Source organism: Canis lupus, chromosome 9, assembly GCF_011100685.1.
Source record: "Canis lupus familiaris isolate Mischka breed German Shepherd chromosome 9, alternate assembly UU_Cfam_GSD_1.0, whole genome shotgun sequence".
Lineage (NCBI taxonomy): Eukaryota > Metazoa > Chordata > Mammalia > Carnivora > Canidae > Canis > Canis lupus.
Window position 1 is genome coordinate 4,589,237 of NC_049230.1, and position 22,415 is coordinate 4,611,651.

At 46.9% G+C, this 22,415-nt stretch overlaps 1 protein-coding gene across 2 annotated transcripts in view; it reads right to left on the reverse strand.

Moving 5' to 3' along the window:
- Positions 1–22,415, reverse strand: part of SEC14L1 (SEC14 like lipid binding 1) — a 56,920-nt gene that overhangs the window by 1,673 nt on the left and 32,832 nt on the right. For both annotated transcript variants that reach the window (XM_038546501.1, XM_038546502.1), the window contains 14 exons: positions 18,874–19,023; positions 18,623–18,754; positions 16,745–16,873; positions 15,448–15,682; positions 14,084–14,193; positions 11,679–11,868; positions 9,861–9,949; positions 8,526–8,596; positions 7,438–7,609; positions 6,971–7,105; positions 5,047–5,181; positions 2,498–2,749; positions 1,202–1,380; positions 820–921 (listed from right to left, as the gene is read on the reverse strand). In XM_038546501.1, coding sequence (XP_038402429.1) covers positions 820–921; positions 1,202–1,380; positions 2,498–2,749; positions 5,047–5,181; positions 6,971–7,105; positions 7,438–7,609; positions 8,526–8,596; positions 9,861–9,949; positions 11,679–11,868; positions 14,084–14,193; positions 15,448–15,682; positions 16,745–16,873; positions 18,623–18,754; positions 18,874–19,023 — 2,081 coding nt within the window. The remainder of the gene's footprint in view (positions 1–819; positions 922–1,201; positions 1,381–2,497; positions 2,750–5,046; positions 5,182–6,970; positions 7,106–7,437; positions 7,610–8,525; positions 8,597–9,860; positions 9,950–11,678; positions 11,869–14,083; positions 14,194–15,447; positions 15,683–16,744; positions 16,874–18,622; positions 18,755–18,873; positions 19,024–22,415) is intronic.

A 22,415-nucleotide genomic window follows, 5' to 3' on the forward strand; every position in this document is an offset into this window, starting at 1 on the left:
GGAATATAAGTCTACATTGAGTTTAGAGCTAGCATGTGCAGGTAAGAACATACTAGAAGAAAAAGGGAAAGAATCCTTTCCGCGCAAGTTCACATACAGAAAAATCCTGCTCTGAAAGTATCAAAAAGATATGGAAAGGAGGAAAGAGAAGCTGTTTAATGGTGGCGGTACTCTCCTGGCGCTGTGGGGGATCCTCGAGAGCCCCCGGGCCCACCCGCACCCACTGCAGAACACCCGGTCCACCTGCCAGCAGGGCCCGAGCCGGGTGCCGCAGGCTGCCTCCAAGTCCTCCCCACAGAAGCAGTGCTGCTCAGAGGACACATGCCTAGCAGGTAGCCCCTCAATCCACGGGCCGTGCCGGCTACCAGCAGAGGGTGACACTGTGACGTGGTGTGGGGACGAGCTGGCAGTTCCTGCTCCGTGTAGGAAGGCTGGGTCACCTCTGAAGGATGATGTAGGAATTCATCCGCTAATGGACAGAGTGTGAAGGTTGCTGGAAACATTTTTTGCATCAACGTTTGAGACAAAGTCAACCTCTTGATTGTATATAAACTACTTTTCTTTCAAGAGAGCCCTTGTGCTCTGGTTTGATTTTGTGCACACTGTATACAAAATCTATGGCTATGGAGTTGGAGTTAAAACTACCTGCTGAGATAGTCTGGGATCAAGGACTACGTCTGCCGTCTGGAGAGCTATCTGCTACCTAGAGGGTGAGGAGTCTGCACAGTGTGGCCGCCGAGCGGGTGGTGGAGCGCGGCGGGCTGTCCGAGGAGGCGCGCCGTCCCCTCCACGGCCCAGGCACGGGCGCTGCAGCACTACCTGGAGATCATAGAGCTGGCCTGAGACTGGCTGGAGGAGGTGGTGGCGGCGCTCAGCTGGGAGAACCCGCTGTGGCTGGACTCCAGGCTGGTCATAGAGCCTCTGCGGACAGCACAGGGAGCAAGGAGGTGAGGTGTGAGGACCCCGCTGCGGGCCACCCCCCAGCCCGCATCACCCGCCAGACTTCCTGGCAGCCTCTGCTCCCTGTTGCCCACTCGGCCCACCTGGCACTCACAGAGCAGGCTCTCCCAGAACTGCGGTCCACTACGGCCCTGGCCCATGATGACAGCTGGCAGCAACGAACGGCCCAGAGGCCACCCCCGCCCATACCCAAGCCCACAGCAGTGGTGCTGTGATGGCCCCAGTGGGAGGGGAGCCATACCGGAAATCCTCGGAGCCGATCACTTCGGTGTAGTACATCACTTTGCACTTGTGAGACGACACTTGCAGGGAGGCCAGCACATCGTCCACCCGGGGCAGGTTGGTGGCGGCGCACGCTGGCATGCTGTGGAATCTCCACTGCAGGATGTAGAAGCCCGGCCATCTCGTCACGTGTGAGCCCTAGAATGAGTCAGGCAGTGCCAGCTAAGAACTGACTTCCAAGTCCCTACCCTCCACTGGCCCAGGAGGATGTACCGGCAACCTTCCCCGAGTCCACTCGGATTGGGTGGTGACAGCCAACCGACCATTCCAGTGCGTGGAGGACCTACTACTCGCTACCAGAGCCAGTCCCACACGGGCTCTGCCTGCCTGCCTGCCGGCCCTCACCCAGGGGCTGGGCAGGCCTTGGGGAGGGGCTCTCCCCCTCTGCCCGTCCCTAGGACTTGCAGCCTCAGGAGGAGGCCACAAGAGAAGCAGGTGCCTGGTGGGGTGGGAAGAGCTTGGGGGCCCTTCATTCAGCCTTAGGGGGTCAAAACAGATCCTCTGACCAGGTGGCACCCTCTTGGACACGCTCCCAATGATCTTACTAGAGTACTCTGGTTAAAAGCCTGACAATCTAAAGGAGAATGTCAACCTATGAAAATTACTTTCTCCATTAATTCTGGAGCTTACACTATCCGTTATTTATAAAATTGAATTAAATACTCTCTTTTATTCTGTTTCTCGGATCACCGAACACTGAGAGGCTTATCCCCGAACACTGTAAAGGCAGCAAAACCATACATCTATGATGCCAGCCAGAAGCACCTAAGAACTTCTGTTCTGGGAACAAGCACTCAAAGTAGCTGGCCAGATTTTTAAAAACTGAACCAACAGAGCATTTGTAAATGAATGAGAACGCTCTGTGATGAGAGTCAATGGTTTCCTCAGCACACTTGCTCATCTCCCTGCTATTGAGGGTGACTGTCCTCTCCGTGGAAGTCTGGATCCCAGCTGGTCACGCACACAGAATGCCTTCCCCTTCCTTCCACGTTGCTTTTGTGAAGCTAACTTCTGAAGAAAACTCATGCACTTAGATAAAAGTCATGGATTCAGTCCAAAACCACTGCTCAGGTCTGAGTTCCTTGCCTTCAGAGTCTCACTCGGCTCCCTGGGTCCTTCTGACAGTAACTAAAACTGCACACACCCGCCGACTCTCCTGCAGACAGTGCCAGCCACATAGGACAGCAATGAACCACAGGACCCTTCCTTTTGAAGACAAAATACCCAAGCTGTAGAGGATCAGAGATGGCTCTACCTGCACGCTTTCTCCTTCTTTGCAGATCAGAGGTGACTCCACCATGCTATAGTCACGGCCCAGCTGCCATACTCTGTCTATAAGCTGCACGTTGTTCCCTCCCGGGGAAGTAATGCTGTGCGCCCCCAATGAGTCCTTTTTGGGAGGCTGGGGCGACCTCTTGGAGTGGTAGATGTTGAAGACGATGTCCCCTTTGCACACGTCAAAATCCCAAGTGATCACTGAAGAGGCATCCACAATCTGAATGAGGATCTGGAAAAAGAGATTACACTAAGCAATCATGGTAAGCATGAGTACCCCATCCCTGTGCCAACACTGTGGCAGCTTCGTCCCTGGAAGAGCTTCTGGGCCCAGTCATGCGTGTTTTGGAGGGAGGGAGACATGTCATGTCAGCCGTCTCTTGACCTGCATCCACTGTTCAGCTGCCCAGCTTTTCCTGTCTTCCCTCCTCCCAACCAATGGCTCCTGCTCCGTGTCACGTGCCAAGCTCCGTGCTCTCCCTTAGCTATACCTACAGCCGAGATTCCCCACCGCACCATCCTTAGCATTCTGGCACACTGGGTACTGGCTGTAAAAACGCGTTAACAACACAGAACAGAAGTGACTCAAGGTATAGAAGTGGTTCCGTGGATCACTCTAGGCTGGCAAGCACAAGGAAGGTCCCAGAGAAGGTGTGAGCTAAATAAAGAGCATATGGAGGAATGGAAGGAAGCGTTCCAGGCAAGGGAGGGGACATAGACTCACAAGAACGGTGGCAGCCAACACAAGGTGGGGAGAAAAGAACCAGGGGCTGGGCAGGGCAGGGGCCCCGGGGACTGAGTGCCAACCTCAAACCCAAACTTCCTAACGGCGCCCATATAAAGTTTCCCAGCAGGGAATGATCAAAGTCATATAGTTTAAAACATTACTGTGGGAGGGATGTGAGAATTGAAACCAGCTGTAAAAGGCTGTGTACTCGCTCAGAAATTTCAGCCGAAGCCAGGGCCGGTGCCCCCCTCTTCTCGTAAGACCCATCTGTTTGCTCTTCAGCACTCTGCTTGTCGTCAGGCAGACTCGTTTCAATTCCACCACTGCTGCTTCTCACCACAGAAATACCACTCTGGAATTTCCCTAAAGAGCAGATTCCATGGAGCACAAGAGTCCTGTCTGGGAACAGCAACTATCCCGCAGCAAAATGGCTCCCCAGGGGCTGAGCTGTCCCCAGACGCAGCCCCCCTGTGCTGCGTGACAGGCACCCTGCTTCCTGCACTCACAACAGGGACTCCGACTTCAGCCTTCGTTTCAGGGGCATCATGTCCTTGATTTGTGTTTTACTTAACCCCCAAAGCAAGTTTTAGTGTTCTGACGTAGAAAACTTTCATAAACACCCTGTGACTCACAAAAAACGTCATACACCATGCGGTTCTCTACCAGACAAGAGCGAGTTACCTGAGAGAAATAAGAACTGCATCTCCTCAAGCCTGGTCTCCAAGAAAGGAATTCATACAAATAATCCCCAAGACACAGTCATGAAAATCTGAGCTTTCCCCTACAGAATCTATGAATGAGGCAAAGCAAATCTGTCTCTACTTATTCAAACCCAGCAACAGTACCCACCTGCCCCACAAGCGATGGGCTGGCCATGGGGGGACACACACCAGTAAGGACAAAGGCTATGGCAGTAAGGGGCGGGCTCCAGCCACCACCATCGGCCTGAGCCCCCAGCCCCTAGTGCATTGAACACTGGCTCAGAGCCCAGTGCCACCACCACCCTCAGCGACAGCCCGAGGCACAAACAAGCTGCCCAGAGCTCAGGAAGGGAGACATGGCTGTGAGCCCTCACAGCTCAGACCACTCATGATGTCACAGGACACACAGCGTTTGCAAAACACAGGAATACTCTAGCCTCCACACCAATTGTGACAGAAAGAAGGGAAAACAGAGATGTGCTACTTTTTCCTCACTCCATTTGACTTACAAAAATGGGCAAATTCCTTAAAAATATAATCGAAGCCCACTCATGAAAAAAACCAGAAAATGAACCCAGCCCTATATGATCATTAAATAAACTAAATTTAAAGTCAACACTCAGGCAGCCCCAGGGGCTCAGCGGTTTAGCGTCGCCTTCAGCCCGGAGCAGGATCCTGGAGATCCAGGATCAAGTTCCACGTCAGGTTCCCTGCATGGAGCCTGCTTCTCCCTCTGCCTGTGTCTCTGCCTCTCTCTCTATGTCTCTCATGAATAAATGAATAAAAATCTTAAAAAAAAAAAAAGAATTAAAAAAAAAATAAAGTCAACAGTCTTCCACAGGAAAGACCTTCCACATGCCACTCATCCCTGTGCTCGGGGCTCTCTGGTAAAGCCCAGGGCAGGAGGCCTTATCTCCTTCAATGAAGAATTTTACCTCAACTAAAGATTAAAAAAAAAAAAAAAATCAACAAAAATCTAAATACAGAGACCAGAAAAAGCATTTGATTCTTCTAACGTAAATCCTACTGGGGAGCCCCGTGGGGAGGAGGGTCCCCACCCGCCACCCCGCCGGGCCCTGAGTGCAGACGGCGCAGGCGCACCTCGTGCGGGGCTCCTTTGAAGACGCTGGCCGACTGGTAGATGGTCTCGGTCCAGAGCCTGAGGTCTTCGTTCTCCAGCTCCTCCGCAGTCCTGTACAGAGACTTGGGCACCAGCCCGCCCTCGGGCACTTCACACTGGGAACACAAACACGGCAGTGAAAGCCATGCACACAAGAGGGGCCCTCTGAAAACCAACACCCCGGCAGGCACCGCGCCCCCGGCCACTCGGGGAATGGCACCCACTGGCAATGTCGTCACAGCTTCTGCAGGACTTGGCAATGTACATTTTTAAAACTTCTGAAATATCCATGTCTTTCTTTAACTAAATGACAAAGCTGATTTCCCACAGAATTTACACTACTACGTATGAGGTATGAGGTACTGGACTCCCTCACTACTGCTGCTTCGTGGAAAAACCACAAGCAGTTACTGTGCTGTAGAGAGAAAACATGTTAGGAAAAGTCTGATTCTCAGGCGACTACAGGCATGCGTTTATTGTAAGCAATTACAGTTAATCTATATATAACCAACAAAGAAAGCTTTGTGTCTATGCCGAGTCAGAAGGTCAGTCCACTACACCAGACAAAAAATAACAACGGAGAGCCTCTTCTGAATCGTGAAATGGGCTAGGTCGAATTAGAATCTGAACACTTCATAAATTTCTGAATTGACCCTGACCTAGTGACTCAATCCTGAAGTCCAAAGAATCCCAGCACCCCGTGCACCGTGGGCTCTGGGAGACGGTGGACAGAGCACACATGCACTACCACAGTCTCCAGCTAGCAGTGCAGCACGACGTCCCACTAGAAGACCCCACACTCACACGGTGCATGAACACAGGAGCAAGGAGGGCGGGGAGGAGCCTCAGCGCCGGAGCCTGGACCCGTGTGGACAAGTGAGGAGGACTCTCCCCACGGGGAGCACATAATGGGGGTCAGTGCCTGATAAACGCGGTCCGGTTTGCCACAACTCAGGTCTCCCTCTGCTCCAGCTCACTACTGGGAGGACCAACCACTTGGGACCATTTGTAACATGAGTTTGTGGGTCGCTGCACAGCTGACCTCACAGTTTAACCTCATGGCCTTCGGTAAGGGAGGGTCCCGTGACCCTCACACTGCGTCATGATGACGCCTGCAACAGCAGGATCAAGGCCCTGGAAGCTGAATCCAAATGCCATTCAAAGTCCTCTAACCAACCCAAGAGACCTGAAAGCCCAGTCCGTTAGCTAAATACATGCATTGAATCCAGTGTGGACACATCTCAAAGGACTTTATTACGAGGATGACAGAAGTCCTCTAAGGAGAACCAGACTCCTCTCTGCATTCAGCTGTCACTACAGGAAGCCAGCTGGGCCGCTAGCAGTGTCTGTCTCCTTCACCCTCATGTCAGCCCATCATGTCCCGGGGCCCGTAAGGACCTCAAGGACCCTTCATCACAGCTCAGGGCCCTGATGTGGAGGTGGCTGCCTGATAACCTAGCAACGCCATGGATACAAACCCCAAATTATAGAAGGGAAGTAATTCCCTTAATGTGCCCCTTTCAAGATGTTATCCTTATTTATTGTCAAGGGGGAGATCTTGCAGAATCATTTTAAGTCTTTTAAGTGTTTTCATAAAATGCACAGCTCCTCCAAACAGTTACAAGAACGTGATCCGCACAACACTGAGTGAATAAAGCAAGCTGCAATCCTATCAGGTTCTAAAACAAATTCTCATTAGTATTTAACATCGAAGAAATATGCACATTGTCAACAATTTACCTAACTGGCTCTATGTAGCTTAACTCTGGGTCAGAGAAATGTCAGCCAAATAAAGAAAAACAACAATCCAAACTAAAAGTTCTGAAAATCATTTGTACCAACCATCACCCACCTCTCCTACCCTATAAAGCAGCCAAATGTATAGCTGCTTGCCTAAATACATACCATGCACTCCCCACTCAGGAAATCTGGAATGATCTCTTTATCAATGTAGTCCAGCAGGCCTCCAGGGCCCTGGTAGTCATTTCCTGCATAAATCAGGAATTTCCTTCTGGTGTTGTCATCAATGAATGGACTAACCTGTAAGTAATGAGAAAAGACCACAGAGTCATTTTGCTTTGCTGTCTGATTTCCAAAGATTAAAATTACAATGCGATGGTAAGAGTGGGTGGGGGCAGGGGCAGGGAGTCTGATTCCCTTTTTCCGTGAAGTCTATTTGTGTGACAAAAGGAATCTTGGGAATTCTTTCTGCCCTTAAAGGACCTGAAAAAGTGTATATCTTTCCAGGGTTGTTACTTCCTGACTAGTTAAGACGAATAGTCACAGACTCGTCATAGACTCGTGGATATGAATGCATGTGTACCTGCCTTCTAAATGGCTAATTGTTTCTTCAAAACAGCATCCACACCTACCAGCGTCCAGAGCACAGGGAACACCCGGGGAGCACGAAGAATAAGGAGGCGGCCGAGTGTCTCTGGGTAGTTGGCCTCCACCACCTCTATGATGCGCAGCAGGGCCTTCACGCCAGGTCTCCACAGGTGGCGCATGTTCAGCCCCTCCAGGTCCACCAGGCAGGTCCATGAACTGCAGGGGATGCACACGTGTGAGCTACTCACTAGACAGCACACTTGCAAACCATGTCCTAAGCTATTTTCTCTCTGATATTATGACACAGTCATTTATATCCATTTCCAAAAATATACTAGTTTCTAAAAATTAAAGTGTCACGAATTATATTTCTATCTACTTGTGTGAAGCACACGGGATCAGTGTGGTAGGACCAATCCCTGAGACATCAAAGCCTCAATGGCTGACAATTAATAACAACCTCATTCAGACAGGCTCATGACCCAGCAAACAAGGTGACATGCTGTGCCTGACATGCTGAGCCACCTCTACTGACCCAACAAGACAAGAATCTGGATTTTTAATGCACAGTGTGACTGAACTGCAAGCAGCTTTTCTTCAACAAATACCTACTGAACCCAGCAGTGTCTCAGGAGCTGAGAAACAGCAGGAAACGGAAAACCCTCGAAACTCTCTCCTGTCGCAGTGGAACTTCTGCTCTAGTTAACCTGCTATGTGTCAACCTCTGAACCACTGCACATTTTCCAAATAGTTTACCATAACTCCAGTGTGGTTTAGAAATACAGGATAATTTTCTTGTGCCCCTGCAACTAAAATCAAAACCAAAAACCAAACCAAAATCAACCTGCAGCCCTGTGCTCCCCAGGACGGTGCAGACTAACCACACAGGCCGACCCCCTCAGACTGAGGTGACAGCAATGACTCGCTCAGGATTAGAAATACCCAAATCCAGCACCTCTCCCTACCAACCGACATGGTTATCTATCTTCTACCTTCTGGAACACTGCAGAAAATGGGAAGCTAAAAATCTAAAAGCCTAAAAATCAAACCAGATTTTGATCCTGAAAGTCGATGGGAAATATTTACCTCACGTTCTCAAGAAACTGGAAGGAAAAACAAAATCATCATCTACCTGATAGGTCGACCGAAGACTTTTGTATTTTCTTCACATCGTCTCAGCCCTTCTTCGTTTATGGAGAGAACCTATGTGCAAAAGAGCCATAAAAAGCCCAGGATTAGTCTAAGTAACCCCACTGTGTCAAGTTATGCAACAAAATGACAATCATACAACCCATTTTAGGCAAGCGTCTCAACCAGAGGAGTCATCTGTTTAGATTTTCTGACACATTCATACACACAAAACATATCCCAAAGACTCTTTCTCTGCAGAGAGTGAGCTCTGTCCTTAGGACAAAGGTGACAGCTACATCATGAGAGATCAGAGCTAGGCCCCACCAGATGGGCAGAGAGGGCGTGACCTGCTGACCTGTCTTCAGAAGAAGCATTTGGAACAGCTGGAGGTCACTGGCTGTGATGGGGGAACATTCTAATACTACACGTACTATCCACGAGAAAAGGCAGTTTAAGAGCTGACTTGAAGTACGGCTAAGGGGAACCCTTTGATTTGGATTAACAAGTGCTTCCCCTGGAGACACGGTCCATGCACATCTTTATGTGCTTACAGGTGTACATGGGGTTCTGCGTGTGTAAGCACTCACATGATGGCAGGGGCCAAGAGAATATATAGATGCCAATGGCAGATATTTGAAGATAATGGGATTATAGGAGTTTCTTTTAAAGTTTTTATTTGGGGGACGCCTGGGTGGCTCAGTAGTTGAGAACCTGCCTTTGGCTCAGGTTGTGATCCCATATCCGGGGATTGAGTCCCTCATCGGGTTCCCTGGGAAAAACCTGCTTCTCCCTCTGCCTATGTCTTTGCCTCTCTCTGTCTCTCTTATGAATAAATAAAATCTTAAAAACTAAAAAAAAATTTTTTTAAATAAAGTTTTTGTTTGGTTTTTAATTTAAGAACATTCTTCTCTTCATAACTAGCCTGTGGAGGCTGAAGTGGGAGGGGAACCTAGAGTTCAGCAGGCAGGAAGTATTTATAATTGCCCAGATAAGAGATGTTAGAACCCTCACGTAAGGAAATACTGGGCAAGAATACTATGAATAGGTCTGATCTGAGCTCAAAAGGAGAGAAGAGGTAAGGGGCCAATCCAATGGAACAAGGGGACTCAAAATTGGACCCACGAAGTCACCTTGAGTGGCTACACAGATTTTTGTTGATGCTTCCCTGTGAAAACATTTTTATAACTTCCATGCCCTCTTTTGGAATTTTAAAAATATATTAATAGATCTTCCTTTCTAATTACAAAAGCACTCTATGCTTGCTGTAACGTTAAGTGTAAGACCGCAATCCTGCTGGTAGAGGAAGGGGTGGTGACCTCCCCAAGAAGGCACTTACATAACGCAGCAGAGCCTCCTCCCCGAGGGCTCTCACCAAGCCCTTGGTATCCATCTGCCCCAGCCTGAGCACGTACAGTGGCCGCCCGTCTGCAGGAGGGGAAGGAAAGGTATGATCACCATTCCTGACGAGAAGCTGACAGTACAACCCTAGGAACCTTCCCAGTCAGAAGCTGCTGTTGGCTGTGTGTGCGCACAGGAGATTCCCCCGACTGCCGTCCCCCTGCCCAGGATGAGCAGCATGAAGCGGAACCCAGCCTCTCATCTGGGCCTAACCACCAGGAGTGACCGGGGCCGTCGCTAGGCTCAGCCTCCTCACTGAGACAATCAGGGCCTTGGGCAAAGCCGGCTCTCAACAGCAGGGAGACCTCAGGAGACCTACAGACTTTTTTTTGTGAATGTGGAGTATTTTAAAATTTTATTTTTTAGGGAAAACAAAAAATTTTCCCCCATTTCATGGGTTATCAAAAAGTTAATGTCTACTAGATTTTTTTTTTAAAGGCAGCTTCCCTTGATTCCCACCGGAGCAATCGGGCTACATGAGGGTTTTCAGGAAATGTTTTAATCCGTACCAGCCAGCACATGTTGGCTCTACATGTTTATAGCCTGGAGGTCCAATGGATGGAAACTGAGAGAAACCTCACTCATTACACAAATAATGCACTGTCATCACGAGCCAGCTACATAGAGGGGAAGATGATCTTGGGGGCCACGGTGTCCCCTGCAGTCAGCAGATCCTCTAGAATCTGGATTCCTAATATTTGGTGCCACAGGAGCAGCAGGAAGGACAGCAAGTAAGACTTGTCTCCTGTTGTTAATGGAGGGCTCGTTCTGTATATCTTGAGATATACAGAGGCTGAGATATAAAGAGGCTGAAAGTTCCCTTGTATTCATCACTCGGTGACCTTCACCTCCTAGGGGAATCTGGGTCTATATCTTGTCTTTGCACTCCCAAATCTTGTTGAAAGGAGTATTGATTGATTGATTTTTTGAAAGGAAGATTTATAAAAAGCATCTCCCAACATTTACAAAATACATTTGTTAATGTTTTACTACTTCTGAAGGGCGGAAAAGTAGAATAAGTAGATGTTTATAGTAAGAACTGACAGAGCTACAATTAATCTGGAAGAGTACGAGAGATGCAGTCCAGAACACAGACAAGTCAGAGCTGTTCCGTTCTAGAAGAGTCTGCCTGGAAGGGGCAGGGGTTCCAGGGTCCTCCCTGTCTGCAATTCTGCTCTGTCTACTGTCCAGCACTGAATCAGGAAACAGAGCGCACCTCTGGCAACGCCAGCATTCCCACCCAGCGTGGTACGTAAAGTGACCCAAGCGGACTGTGCTCCCCCACACCGCCCTTCGTCTGAGGACCATCGCTTCCTTGGCTTCTGTGTTGCTTCCTGTCCAAAATGGAACGGAAATTCTTCACTGTTGTGAGGGAGAAAACCTGGCTACATATTTTTACAGATATTGTAGGGGTTGAAGTTATAAAAGTTCTTTTACTAACACTGTGTTCCTGAAAACACTGCCCTCAAAGTTGCAGGCTTTTTAAATCAATCAAAACAAAGTCCTCGGGACTAAGAAAGGAGGTGAAGAAACCTGGCAGCCAAGAGACCATGCACGGAGAGAAAGAGCACACAGCCGTGCTGCTCCATGGGGGACACCGGGGACTCCCTGAGTGTTGGAGGGCCGGGTGGGGTTGGCCATGATGAATGGGAGCCACTTTGTTCAGGTGGGGGTGGGGTGTGTGCCCGATGCCTTCACGGGCCCCTCAGACTCCATGTAACAAGGCCTGGAAGCACGTCCGCAATGCCCAGCTCACCTTTATCATGATGGTGCCAGCCTCCTGCATAGTAGTCCTGGAGGACCTGGGGAGGGCTCCAGGTGTCAAGAATGTAGTCCACCTGGTGTTGCTTTCGCCAAGTCAAGGACTGACACATGATCTCTCTGGCTTTGTCTATATTGAAGTCGCGGGCACGTAAAAACCGAAGAATATGCTCATCTTTCGGGATCTAGTAAGAGAAAAAAAGGTTTCTAAGCAATGTTAAAAGTTGCTAAGGGAAAAAAACCCAAGTTACTAAGGGAATAAAACTCCTAAAACTGTCACTTCTCATCCAGAGTGAGCTGCATTATTGCACTATTTAAAATTAGCGATTACTAAAAAAAAAACCTTCCTCAATGCTTTAGCAAATTGGTATCATTAATCTGAATAATCTTTATAGTACCCCATTTTAGTTTCAGCCAAGTAGAGCGAAGGCATAAATCTGTTAAACATCAGACGCTTCAATTCACTGAACTGATTTACGATTATGATCTGTGTGCACTTTTTTTTTTTAAGATTTTATTTATTTATTCTTGAGAGACACAGAGAGAGAGAGGCAGAGACACAGGCAGAGGGAGAAGCAGGCTCCATGCAGGGAGCCTGAAGTGGAACTCGATCTCGGGACTCCAGGATCACGCCCTGGGCCGAAAGCAGGTGCTAAACCGCTGAGCCACCCAGGGATCCCCGTGTGCACTTTTCCACACTTAACAGTACACTAGTGCAAAACTTAGAATACAGAAGTGTTGTTGATTTTGGCAGCGGTGGTGGCATTCCTAACACACACCTTTTCTAAAGTCTGTTATTGGATAAGCTGACTTCTCTGAGTGAAAAACATGCCCAAAACTGCGTCCGTGTGTCATCCGGCCTGGCCATCTTCCTCTGCAGCCACAAGATCACTGACGCACGCAGCTGGTCCACAGGGGACGGGAAGGTGGTACGAGGGGAGCCTGCCAACTAACCCCTCACTGAGAGAGCAACTCATGGCACAGAGATGGGGTCGAAAGGACCACCATCAAACGTGGTGAAGAATGTGGTTCTGGAACCAAAGGGCCTGGCTTGCTGGAAGGCCTCGGGCAAGGTACTTGTGCTCTGTGCCTGTTTCCTCACAGGATAAAAATATCACCACCTCAGAGAGCTGCTGGGAGGACTTCTCTTTTTTTAAACATTTTATTTATTTATTCGTGATAGACACACAGAGAGAGTCAGAGACACAGGCAGAGGGAGAAGCAGACTCCATGCAGGGAGCCTGATGTGGGACTCGATCCCAGAACTCCAGAATCACGCCCTGGGCCAAAGGCAGGCATGGTACTGCTGAGCCACCCTGATGTCCCTGGGAGGACTTCTTAAAGATCGCAAGTGTCTAGGACACAGTGAGTGCCCAACAAATGACCACCATCATTACCATGGTTGTGCTCTTGACAAGCAACACTTAACAGTCCTCAGGATGTGGCTCCAGTGACCCAGGCGGACAGAACAGAGAGTGGGCCGACTCCATACAATCCCAGCTTTCCTTTACTAAATGATGCCAGTACCAAGTGGACATGCCAGTCTGCCTGCACTACTAGCCCCCATTAGCATGAGGATTATTAGAAAAACCTGATTCCTTAACGAGGCTAAAGTTCTACCAAAAACCTCAAAATGAAAGTTCAAACATTTCTGGTCTTGGAATAACCTATGAACTCCTTCCAAAGCTTCTGAAAATTAAAATATCTGAATACTTGGGGTCGCCCAGGTGGCTTGGTTGGTTGAGCATCTGACTCTTGGTTTTGGCTCAGGTCATGACGTTGGACACATGAGATGGAGCCACACATCCGTCTCCAAACTCAGCGGGGAGCATGCTGGATATTCTCTTTTTTTCTCTCTCTACCCCTCCCCCTGCTCTTTCTAAATAAAAAAATCTCTGAAAAAATGTCTGAATACTTGGAATATAATATTGCTTTGTAATTTGGCATGTAACTGGTTTTTTGTTTGTTTGTTTGTTTTTTTATTTTTATGATAGTCACAGAGAGAGAGAGAGGCAGAGACACAGGCAGAGGGAGAAGCAGGCTCCATGCACCGGGAGCCCGATGTGGGATTCGATCCCGGGTCTCCAGGATCGCGCCCTGGGCCAAAGGCAGGCGCCAAACCGCTGCACCACCCAGGGATCCCCACATGTAACTGTTTTTAAGTGAGACCCTCCTCTGGTAAACCTAGAACAACACAGCTAATTATATGTGGAAGGGCATCCCAACTTGCCATGAGGGACTCAGATGCCACACACACAAATACAGATGCAGTGACTCTGGGACTGGGAGGGACGTCCCCAGCTATGACAACTGGGGACATTTACTCTGAGTAACTACGAACGGGACCAGGGTCCAGAGTTCCACAGACAACACCAATGCACACGGGGTGCCGGTCCTCACTTTGCCCTTGTGGGTTTCCTGGAGCCACTGGCGAAGCCGGATCAAGCAGCTCTCCTGTAGTGGGGTCAAGTCGCCCAGGTACCTCTTGATGTAGTCCGCATCTAGTTTGTCTGGAATACAAGTTACACGACGACATTTACAACAAAGAACACTAGAACATGAGGGCTTCCAAAGTCATCCCGCTCAGTGAAGTGAAGTATGGTCCCTGAGTTGCAGAACTCAACAATACCACAGGGATGGCAGAGCTAAGCCAGCCCCCTCGAGACCCTCCCTCAGTGATAGTTTGTGAGATCAAATCACTGAGCAAACCCCAGGTCAAGCTACTGATTCAAGTATATTCACTGACCACCCTGTGGTCAACTCTATTTGCAAAATCTCAACACTATTCATGTAGAAAAAAATCTGTAACAGCTATTTTAGTGGCTATTTTAATTCAATCTTATATAAAGAGGACCTACGTGACATAAAACTAGGAAATAAAACAAGCATGTGGATTTAAACCTACTCTGAATAGAGCTACTGTGCTCCAGAACACAAGAAATCTTCATGATAGGTACCATAAATACAGCAACATCCATAAGGTGGAAAAATAAAATGTGTCCCCAAACCAATTAAAATATCTGCCACCTGCTATCTACTGGATGGCTAACAAATGGCACAGTTTAGCTACAGAGAGGAAAGCATGGAAGAAGTAGCAGCAATACTTTAACAAAACTTATGGGTGATAGAATTTTCTTGTGCGGTTTACAACAGGCATCGCTCAGAGAAATAAGAGGTGTGTGTGTGTGTTTAACACACATGAAAGGCAGCACAGCACAAGCTAAAAGCAGACCCTGGAGCCAATTGCCTCAGCTCAATCCCAGCACCACGACTTGCCAGCTGTGAGACTCTGCAAGTTAACTCAGTTCCTCTGGGCCCCAGTTAACTCACATATAGAATGAGGGCAATAAGCACTTCGTACCTAAAAGGAACCACTGTTAAGTGAATAAATATTCATAAAGTGCTTACAACAGGGCCTAGCACATACTAAGCATAAAGTGATGGCGATACAATTGTGTTAAGAGGGTTAGTTGCCACCTTTCATTCACTAAAGATGTCTCAATTAAAATAAATGAAACACATCTCCTGGTTTCAAGAATAGAATAACTTGATGTAACCCTTGCTGCCCATTAAAATAATTAAACGTTTCTTCATTTTAAGAAAAAAATAAAATATGTTCTATAAGGCAGAGGAAAAGAGACCGTAACAAAATGATCTCTATATGTCCTCAGGAAACAAGAATGGGCAGAGGAGGCAGGGGAGAAAGGACTCCATGTAATGCCCCAGCCTTGCTCACAGGACAGACAAGTCACTTTCCGACCCACCATCAGGGGTCCCTGCCACAGGCTCGGGCGGCCCGGTGGGGGTGCCAAGGGCCTCACTGGCCAGCCCCTCTGCCTGGGCAGTGTCTGGAACCACAACAGCCAAGGACGCGGCTTGTTTCTTGCATGATGAGGAGGTCTCTGAGGAGGGAGCAATGGAAGGTGGAGTCCAGCGGGGCACGAATGTTATGCCTTCTTCTTCCAACTGACGAAGGTAGTATTCAATTATTTCTTTTCCCTTTAAAACAAAACCGATTTTAAAGTCAGTATATATTCAACATTCAAATTATTCATCACTCACAGGTTTTAAAACACTAATAAAAACTTAATTGCTATAGCATAAATCTACAAAAAGAAAACTGAATTGCCTTTGTCTTTTTGTTTTTCATATTTTACTTCGTCTTCTCCAAACATTTAGCAAATATCTAAAAAGACAAATTTTTATGACTAATTAAAAGCACCAATTTATCACACTTGTACTTAATATGTGTTTTGTGTCTCAATCCAAATTCTTTACAACATCCTGAAAATAAAACAAGCCTTCAAAAAGCACTCAAAAATCCCACATGGATACATTTCACAACCAAATTCCACACCAACACTGAGCAGCAGTATAAAAACGAGAAGGAAAGTGGGGTGGGTGCCTGGGTGGCTCTGTCAGTTGAGCAGCTGACTCTTGATTTCAGCTCAGGTCATGATCTCAGGGTCATGAGATCGAGTCCCTCATCAGGCCCCACACTCAACAGAGAGTCTGCTTGAGATTTTCTCTCTTCTCCTTCTGTACGTCCCCCACATACTCACACATGCTCTCTCTCTCCCTTCTCCTCTCCCCACCTCCCAAATAAATAATAAATCTTTTTTTAAAAAATGAGAAGGAAAGTTTTTCCATGGAAGGTGAACTTAATAATCCAAGGCCTGGGGAACCCCAAAGAGATCCCCAGCAATTGCCTCCTCATGAAGTACCTCCTGCCCACAGACCCTGAGGTGGCAGCAGGGGGTGCTATCAACTGGCTGTTCCCGCCTAAGCCACCCCACCCCAATTTCCCAGCGATTTTAAGCAGAGAGTACCACGGCCAGTGGCTACATGCTCCTCCTTACCTCCACTGGCCACCAGCATCATCTGAACACCCATCCACCCCTACAACTCCCTGGAACACGAGGCCTGGGGAAAAACCAAAGCATTTCCTTGTCTTGAAATGGCCGGTATCCCTGACTAGTCCATTTCTGAGAACACTGCCAGCTCGGAGCATCTCAGAGGCTACTGCCTCCCCTTCTCCATAAAATCCCAAGCTGGACTCACTTTTTTAATGTTGCTGGTATATTGTTTCATTGCAATTTTTTCAACTGTACTTTCAAAACCAAAGAAAGATTTAATATCTAAACTTGCAGACTGTTCAAAACAGGTCCAATCTTCATTTTCAGGGTGAACCTGCAGATAAATCAGAAATCATTCCCATTAACTATGCTGACAACTGATAAGGTCATTTGTTTGCTCCTCAATCAACTCGTAACTGAAGAAAACATGTTATTTTACTAACAATGTTATTATCGTGAAAGCACCAGATGGAAAAATTATACAGAGAGGTATTATCATAAAAAGACCTAAATAATATTTCTAAGATACTCTAAAAAAAATTCTAAAAATGACTGTTAAAAGGAGAGCTTCTTTTTCATTCTTGATTCGTTTGTTTACCGCATTTATTGAGCAGTGTTCTCTATCATAAACGCAACGAAGATCCCTGCCCTATGAAGCTTACAGTCTGCAGGGGGAGAATGGCAGTTAGCCATAAACATAAGCGGTATAAATTCTGCCATTGTTGGAAGACAAGCACCGCGGGAAAAGGAAAGATGGAGCAGCTTCAAAGGACTGGGATGGGGGTGGGGGGCAGCGGAATTAAATAGGGTGTTCAGGCTGGCTTCATCCAGAAGGGCAGATGTGAGCACAGACTGGAGGAGGGGAGGGCGGGAGTCAAGCAGAGATCCGGAGGCACAGCGTTCCCGGCAGAGGGCACACTTGGAGCGGAGGTCCTTCGGGGAAGCGCGCCTCCGCACCCAATCAGGAAAAGCAAGATGGTGTGCAGGCTTGTGCACGAGGAAGCCAGGACAGCAGATGTGTGATTAAGAGAAAACACAGGGCCTTGTAAACCACTGGAAGGCCTCTGGGCTCCTCCTCTGAGTGAAATGCAGTAGTGCTGTAGAAAGTAGGACATGATCTGATACCTTTAAGAGGACCACTTTGGATTCAGTGCTGAGGACAGGTCGTAGGAAGCTAAAGGAGAAGCAGAGAGACCCTACGAGATTCTTCTAATAATCTGGTAATAGAAGTTATTGAAGATGGTGTGGCACATAAGCAGCCTGATCTTAGAGGTACACATTACAGGCATTACCCCTTCCCAACGTCTGCATTCCACAACTTTGCTTTTACAAAAGATCTATATTTGTACCTGGCTTTGCTAGCCAAAAGAAATCCAAAGAGGATTTCTGCTTTTAGGAAAAAGGGCAAAAGGGAAAACAGCATTCACTATTTGCTTGCAAAAGCCGTTACAGAGGCAGCTCGTAAGCTCCACAAGCCTTGAGAGTAGCACCAGCGCCCTCTGGCAGAGCCACACTCAGCATCTCAACATCAGGACTTCGGAGTTTAGAACTGTGTCTGTGCATCTGAGCTTTATCTCATTTTGTTCATCTGTTAGCAAGATGTGTCCTAAGGTCTCAGAAAAGCCTAAAGAGATTATTTTTTTGAGGCTACAAATGCTTAAAAAAATTCCACATAAATTCATGGTAATTTGCTGCTTTGCTTTGTCCCATTTCAGTGTATGCCAAGGGTTCAGAGGAACGCTCTACTTTCAGACAGTGGAGGAAAACGGTATCTTGGGTCCTTCCATAAATACTTCTCAAGTGTTAGAGTGGCACCAGAGAGGAAAGGACATATTAAGGTAACATTTAATGACAAATCAAAGCATCACTAGGCTCCCTTAACTGCTATGACAACGTAATCCATTCTGCAGTAAACCACACCTGCCACACTGCTAATCCCACCAACAAGAAATGAGTGACAATATATGATGGAGAGTTGCCATCTGAGACAAGGCAGTGCACTGGGTAAAGTGGTGGCCAAGCAACTCCCTGGAGCACATGCTGGCCCACGCCTGCATCTCTCCCACAAATGCCAGTTACTCACAGTGTAGCAGCAGTGCTCATTGATGATGACGCGATTAGAAAAGGTCTCATTATGGGCCTCAATGTGCAAGGTACGTTCCCGAGAATTCAATGAGTTCTTCTGGACAAAATAAACATAATCAACTCCTGCAATCTTTAAAAAACAAAATAAAGAGGAAAAAAAGGGCTTGTTATTAACAAGTACAAGAGAGGCTATGAACGTTAAGTTTGTCTAGTTTGGGGATGGTCTTTCTAAGGTGTCCCTGCAGGTACCTTTTTCAGCAGCCGTGGTGCATCTATGTCCAGCTTACAGCGCCTTTCTATAACGTGAATAGCCCCATCTTCACTCTTGAACTCATTCACAGTGTCACTGTCCACAAACATTGGAATCAAAGGACATGTAGGAAACCTCCTTTCATAGGCCTACGAATAAATTTTTTTATAAAGAAATTGAACAAAGATGCAATCTGACAGTTTGCATTTGATATTCTCCCTGGAATGAAAGCATCTCTTAATATATGTCAACATGTTACATCAGAGCCATCTCTGTCTTTACATTGCAAGCTTTCAAAAGAAAGAAAAAAGACATTCTATGCTCATGGATTGGAAGACTCAATGCAGTAAAGATGTCAACTCTCTCCATATGGATATAGAGGTTTAACATAATTCCTGCAAAATCCCAGCAATGCTTATTTTTTTTAAGCTACACAAAAGATTATTTTAAAATTGGTATGGAAAGGTGGAAGAACTAAAATAGCTACAACAATTTTGAAAAAGAGACACCTGGGTGGCTCAGTGGTTGAGTGTCTACCTTTGGCTCAGGGCGTGACCCCGGTCCAGGGATCGAGTCCCACATCGGGCTCCCTGCAGGGAGTGTGCTTCTCCCTCTGAGTCTCTGCCTCTCTCTCTCTAGGTCTCTCATGAATAAATAAATACAATCTTCAAAAAAAATCTTTTTGAAAAAGACTAAATTGGGAAGAATTACTCTATGTGGTATGGTGGTGATCCAGGCTACTGGTACTGGCAGAGAGAGATACACAGAGATCAATAGGACAGAGTAGAGAGCCATAAATGGACTCTAACAAATATGCCCAACTGATTTTTGACAGAAGGTGCAAAAGTAATTCAATGGAAGATGTACAGCCATTTTTTCCAACAAATATTACTGGAGAAATTGCACAATGACAGGGGGAAAAAAAGGACCTCAACCTGAGCCACACACCTTATACACAAATTAACTCAAAATGGACCAAGGACTTAACCATTTTTGTAACATTCTTGAAATGACACCACTACAGGGGCACCTGGGTGGCTGTTGGTTGAGCATCCAGCTCTTGGTTTCCATTCAGGTCATCTCAGGGTCATGGAATTGAGCCCTCTGTTGGGCTCCAAGCTCAGCACTGAGTCTGCTTGAGATTCATTCTCATTTTCTTTCTTTCTCTCTCTCTCTCTCTCTCACCCCCCACCCCCACTGCCCCTCTGCTCAAATAAATGAATAAAATCTTTCTTTAAAAAAAGATTTTATTTATTTATTCATGAGAGAGACAGAGAGAGAGAGAGAGACGCAGAGACACAGGCAGAGGGAGAAGCAGGCTCCATGCAGGGAACCCGACGTGGGAGTCAATCCTGGGTCTCCAGGATCACGCCCTGGGCTGAAGGTGGCACTAAACCGCTGAGTCACCCAGGCTGCCCTAAATGAATAAAATCTTAAAAAAAAAAAAAAAAAAAAAAAGACACCACTATAGAAATGCAGAATAGGTCAGTGGCTGCTGGGGGGAAAGACAAGGCAGGGATGTAAGAGTGTAAAGAAAGATACTTGGGAAATGTTCTGTATCTTCACTGTATCAACATCAGTATCCTGGTTCCAAATATGTACTACAGTTTCCCAAAATGCTGCCACTGGGGGAAAATGGTTAAAGAGCACATGGCATCTCTCCATATGATTCCTTGTGAATAATGTATTATTAATATATTGTCAATCTTCAATTATCTCAAAATAAAAAAAACAATTAAAAAAAGAAAGTTTCACTTGCTATATAATTCATCCAAACTTTTAGAAAAATGCACTCAGGCACTTGACTGAGTCACTGTATAGTGTGTGGTGTGATCTGGGAAGACAACTTCGCTAAAGACCCTATTAAATTCACACTAAAACCTAAGCCACCCAGCAGCTCACAGGAATGTGTGAGCAGGAAAACATGGAACCCAGAATGACAAGTCCTGGGCTATAAGAAAGAGCATAAAAAAGAAGCTTGGGGCTGGGCTCAGCAGTTCATGGAGCTGATGCTCCTATTAAAGTGACAGACAGGGGATCCCTGGGTGGCGCAGCGGTTTGGCGCCTGCCTTTGGCCCAGGGCGCCATCCTGGAGACCCGGGATCGAATCCCACGTCGGGCTCCCTGTGCATGGGAGCCTGCTTCTCCCTCTGCCTGTGTCTCTGCCTCTCTCTCTCTCTCTTTATGACTATCATAAATAAATAAAAAAATTTAAAAAAATATAAAATAAAGTGACAGACATCACTCCTCCATCAAATCCTAAAAATGGGGGGAAGGGGCTGACTTTCCATCTTAATCACAACCAAGCACAGATTTAAGAAGAAATGTATGCTGTTAAAAAGATTAATGAAAATCTGAAAGCAACACAGATTGCTCTGCTTTTACCTCTAACAAGGAGCCAGGAGTTCTGGGGCACCACCATACTAGAAAATACTGCCTATCATGGAGAAGTTTCCTGATGTTCCCTGTGAACAGGCTTGAAGTCTCAACAGAATACTCAGATCACAAGAGCTGCACTGAAGATCCCATAAAGCACCAGAGCAACCTATTAATCCCTCCACCTGGTTTTCACTAATCCCACTCCAAGTGATCGTAGATTCTCTGGTCCATAGCTCATCTCCCCTCCATAACATTGCAGGGTTATACCACTCTGAAAACCGTGGGCTGTGCTCTGGCTATCTATACATCTATACAAGATATCACACTAGGTAACACGGCAGGGAGGGGGAAATGAAGCAGACAGTTCAGGAAAGGGAGTCAGGGGAATACAAAAGCATGCCCTAAGAATAAGCAAGTGCATAAAGGCTTGAGGAGAAAGAGAACACCCTCAGCTTTGAAGAGTTGGTTTGGGAAGGCTTCATGGAAGAGGAAGCATTTACACCGGGCCTCAAAGCATGGGAAGGTCTGTTTATAGTCAGCAAGGAGGGGAGGGATTTCCAGGAAAGAGAACCAGGGCGCACAGCCTCACGGGAATGTCGGGGTGTGAACAGGGACCCAAAGCTGGTGGAAGAGAGAATGGTGGCCTGCAGTGGCACTGTGACATGGCATGTCCCTACTGAGCAGTGACCACATGGCCATGCGCTGAGGGTACAGTGCTGGCAGTCCTGGAGCTGACCTCCTCCACAGGGGATGGAGAAGGAGGAAACTCTACCATGGGACTAGGGTCGCCTTTTCAGGAAACTAATGACAGTCACACATAGGGCAGGCTGGAAGGGAGGCAAAATTTACGTGGTCACCAGGTGTATTTGATTTTTTTTTTTTTTTTTGTATTTGATTTTTTAAATGTTTTTGCTTTGGGAATTGAAAATATATTCTTCGTATTTATCTACTCCCCTCTTCCCCTCAAATGTATTCTGAATCCCATTACTGCTATAATCTTGATAAATCACACAGTATCTGTCTCTCAATGCATTTTAAATAAACAACATTTAAGAAGTTTATCCAACCACTCAGACGTTTAATACCACAGATAAGTCTCAAGGAGGACCTGAAATTTGTATTAAGCACTGTGCACATGAACAGTTCTAGAAAAAAATTTGCT